Raw genomic sequence first — 4,650 nt, forward strand, 5'->3', positions numbered from 1 at the left:
CCCCCCCCCCCACACCAGCCTCCACACTGCATGACTGAAAATAGAGAGGAAGAGAAGAAAGCAGAGGAGAGAGAAGAGGAATGAGGGAGGGGTAGAGGAAAACAGGAGAGGGCTGACACACTGAGTTAACTTCTGTTAGTGCTGATGAGGAGCCACTCTTCACTGTGCAGAAATATGTGTGCACGTGTGTGTTTTCTGAATGTGTAAATTAAATTCCAGGTGATTTATGCAGTTTTCCTGGCATTGTCTGTCTGTTCACCTGCAAGATGTGAAGTATGTCAGCCGTTTCTTGACTTCAGTAGTACTCCACATACTCAATCTATAAACATACGTTTGTGTCCTATAACTTGTGTGTCTGTGTGCAGCTTCCCTCTGTTTCATTTTCTATTAACTGTAAAATATGCTCTGAAAAACTGTTTTTAAGCATTAGTTGAAACAAGCACAATACATATACTGAAGAGTACATAAAATACTGTATATATGTCACTCTGGAACAGTAAAAGCAAAAACACAGCAAAAGATAAGTATACAGGCAATAGCAAGACAGCAGACAGTTGGGTACACAGTGCAGACCTTTTCTCAGTGGGATAATACAGTCTCCTCTTGTTGTTATGTTCACAACTTGTCTGAGCAGAGGAGAAGCCAAGCTGTGTATAATCCTGTACATAAAACAAAGATCTACATATTTAATCAAGTTTCCACAAACTCAGCAAGTTTCTTTTTTTTTAGTATTGGTGGAAACCAACCCTCCCTGTTTGCATTTTTTACCTAGCTGGGACATCGAGGGAGCTGTGTATGGGACCCATTGTGGAGAGATCGAGTCAGGCTCAGCCCTGGTGTTTGACAGGGAGGGCCGGAGGAGAATGTGCACCCCCTACATCGACACCACATCTTATGGAAACCTTCGCTTCTACTTTACCATGGGTATGGAAGTCCTCCATTCATATAACTTTGTCACTTACTTGGGTTAAGCAAAAGTGAGCAACAGTAACTTTACTTTTTGCACAGAGATTATTTTACTTAAACATAGCGAGGTATTTTTGGGTTTAGGTGGTGGTGACTGTGACCCAGGGGAGTCCCATGAGAACGATGTGATTTTGTTTGGAAGGTCTGAAGGCAGAAGGGAGCGCGTGGTGCTCGACACCCTTCCATACTCTTCTTACAGGGTGAGGCATACACAACATATCACGGTGCTGGGTTTTAGGAGTTTGACTGTAAAGTCCAGTTTTTCCTACTACATACTCTGCATCACAACAGCAGTCTTGTTCAGATTAGTAGAATTAACTACAGTTGAAAATTGGGACTAGCTTTTGGTTGTGTAAAGTATGTTTGAACAGAATTCACTGATATGTTTCTATTAAAGCTGAAACTATTAGTTGATTAATAGATCAGCATTTGGCAGATATGTTGACAACTGATCAGTCACATTTTTCAGACAAATTGTTGAAGATATTTATGGAGCGTTTGGAACTGTGATTGTAAAACCTGCCATTTTTTATATTTTTGACATTTTAAGGACTAAATGATTAATGGATTAAGTGAGTAAATAATGAGCAGACCAGTCAGTCAGAAGAACGACTGCTCTGTCCCTCTGCTCAGATCTGCATTTCTCCTGTCTTAGACTCCTGCGGTCGTATCGGTAGCTCTGCCCAACGAGCTCCAAACACCAGTCACCCAGTTCTGCCTGGAGCAGCAGTCACATGGAGGTGCCAAACGTCACGTATGGGCCGTGGACTTCATGCAGCTGCTCCCCGTGCTGCCTGGCACACACACACATGTAGCTCAGTTCTCCATCAACCTAGGCTGTGGCTCCTACCAGCCTGGCAACAGGTGTGACACATTTGAAAACTAGGTTAGGTTGTGCTTTTATGTGTAAATATGGCAATTTTCCAATCAATATCACAAAAATGGGCAGCAACAAAGGAGCAAGATACCCTAAATTCACTCAGTTGTTTTAGTGTTAAACTGGTAACTGGTGCACACAACAAACTTGAAGGAATAATGCTACAATGCTTCTAAACAGCAGGGTAAAGTAAGCTGAACTCACCTGACCACTAAGAATAAAGATGTGAGTTCAAGGAGTTAAGATCATGTTACATTAATTCTAAACATGTAAGTTCTCAAGTTTCACACATTTGCCTCCATTTGAAACTACAAATTAACAAAATTGCAAAGTGCATTTTTAATAAAAGAGTAGAGACAGAGATTATAATAAGTTCTCAGAAGACAAATTCATCATTTTTTTAACCAAACCTTAAAGCAGTTCAGTGATTTTACACTATGTTATTTTAAAAATCAACGTGTGCTTCTAAGATGTTGAGATGAGATGTTCGCTATTCCTTTTCATTAGTGTCAGTCTGGAGTTCTCTACCAACCATGGTCGTTCCTGGTCTCTGCTTCATACAGAGTGTCTGCCAGAGCTCTGTGCTGGACCCCATCTACCTCACAGCACCATCTACTCCTCTGACAACTACAGCGGGTATGAAGGGATCTGTATATCTGTGTGTGTGTGTGTGTGGGTGGCATGGTGGTGCAGTGGTTAGTGCTGTTGCCTCATAGCAAGTAGGCTTTGACCTGGTGCTTTTCTGTGCGGAGTTTGCATGTTCTCCCTGTGCCTGTGTGGGTTCTCTCCAGGTACTCCAGCTTTCTCCCACAGTCCAAAGACATGCAGCTTAGGTTGATTGGAGACTCTAAAACTGCCCGTAGGAGTGAGTGTGGGTGTGTGTGGTTGTCTCTCTGTGTCAGCCCTGTGATAGACTGATGACTTGTCCAGGGTGGACCCTGCCTCTTGCCCAATGTCAGCTGGGCTTGGCTCCATGCTGCCCTGCAACCCCCTTCAGGATAAGTCTTATAGATAATGGATGGATGGATGGATGGAGGTGTGTGTGTGAAACTCGGTTTGTGTATGTATCATTTGCTGCATGTTCATTAACATACTGTACTATGTTGTGCCACTGCAGGTGGACAAGAATCTCTATTCCTCTGCCCAATGCTGCCCTGACAGAGACCACACGCTTTCGCTGGAAACAGTCTGGCACTGGATCAGGCAATATGTGGGCCATAGACAATGGTTAGTATGTGTTTAGGGTCACAAACATTTTACTAGATCTATCCTAAATACAAAAATGTTTTTGTGGTTTTTTCTTTTGTAAAAAGAAATGTATTTTCATCCATTTGTTTTTATTCAGTGTATATTGGTCCAGCCTGCCTTCGTTTCTGCTCTGGGAGAGGACATTGTTCCCGCACAGGCTGCAAGTACGGATCAGCTTTTTATTAAACCAAATAAATCCAGTGTCTCTCCTTCAAAATGAGTCTGCTCATTATCCACCTAATGACATGAAGCACCAATTCCCATTCAGATTAATAAAATTGTATTATGATTGTGATTCATTAATGGATTTTCATTATCTCTGCCTACTTTTTCATTGTTATTTCATTCACTTTGTAATGTCTCTCTCTCCTCTCTTTGTGTCTCCTCTCCTCCCAAACCTCTGTCTCTCTCCATCTTCCAGATGTGACCCGGGCTTCAGTGGTCCAGCCTGTGAACTTGCCTCCCAAACCTTCCCAGCTTTCCTTTCGGAGGGTTTCTCCAGTCCACGCCTCTCCTCCTACCATAGCTTCTCTTCTCTTCGTGGGGCTGAGGTCAGCTTTGGGTGTGGTGTGCTGGCCAGCGGCAAGGCTCTGGTCTTCAACAGGGACAGCAGGAGACACTTGGTCACTGCTCCACTAGACAGTTCCCAGGCCAGGTAATGGAAGTGCTGATAAAAATGATACATGTGAAAACAAAAACAAATTGGATTTATATACATACTGACATAAGCAGAGACCTAAATACACTAGTTCAGCATGCACACACACAGATTTGCTGTCTGAGATCACTCTGTAAAACTGTGGCTTATCTTTATCAGGTGTCCTCTGATTGATACTGCAAATGTTCCAGCCAGTCAGCTATCAACTCTCATCCTTTGCCAATCCCTCTTGTCCTCATAGTCTCTGTTCCTATGGTATTAGATGGATTGTGATCCTGGGGAGGACTGCAGATGAGCAAAGAAATGAGAGGAGAGGATGAAAATGTGTGAGAGAAAGATAGAGAGGGAACGGTGAAGTTAGATATGGCATCTGTGTTAGATTGATTATGCCTGTTGCGGCTCTCAATGTGCCACCTGATGGCCATATTTAATGCCAGTTTCCTGGCTGATTTAGTGAACAGCTGCCTGAAAGAGGAGACTGCACCGCTAATGAAAAGCATAGCTCAGCCAAGGACAGAGCTGGGGGGGTGTTTGACTGGCAGCCTGAGACAGATGATGGAAATTATAATAAATATTACATCAGTTTAGCTGATAATATGCCTGCTAAACCATAAGTGAACACGTAAAAAAGGCGACGTTCATGCTAAATTAGGACACTGTACAGGATGGGAACTCTGACTCTCATTCACACTCTCCCTGTCTTATTCTTTCTTTCCCTCCACGTTCTCTCATCTAATTTTGTCCTCATTCATTTAATCATCCCATCCTTCATCCTGCCACCTCCCTCCCACTTCTTTGCTCTGCATGACTGTCTGTTTATCTACCCTTTTACCCCACTCTCTCACAGCTCTCTTTCCTGAAGACACTCCAGGTCACCTTACTTTTTCTCCTTCTCAACCTA

General features: G+C 43.1%; 1 protein-coding gene across 1 annotated transcript in view; it reads left to right on the forward strand.

Annotated features, from left to right (window-relative positions):
* reln (reelin) overlaps positions 1-4,650 on the forward strand; it is an 88,058-nt gene that overhangs the window by 54,717 nt on the left and 28,691 nt on the right. Inside the window, 7 exon segments of the mRNA XM_020622808.1 lie at positions 773-924; positions 1,051-1,166; positions 1,622-1,830; positions 2,351-2,479; positions 2,961-3,070; positions 3,189-3,255; positions 3,513-3,746. Of these exon segments, the coding sequence (XP_020478464.1) occupies positions 773-924; positions 1,051-1,166; positions 1,622-1,830; positions 2,351-2,479; positions 2,961-3,070; positions 3,189-3,255; positions 3,513-3,746 (1,017 nt within the window).

This window comes from Monopterus albus, unplaced genomic scaffold (genome assembly GCF_001952655.1).
Source record: "Monopterus albus unplaced genomic scaffold, M_albus_1.0 scaffold7.1, whole genome shotgun sequence".
NCBI lineage: Eukaryota > Metazoa > Chordata > Actinopteri > Synbranchiformes > Synbranchidae > Monopterus > Monopterus albus.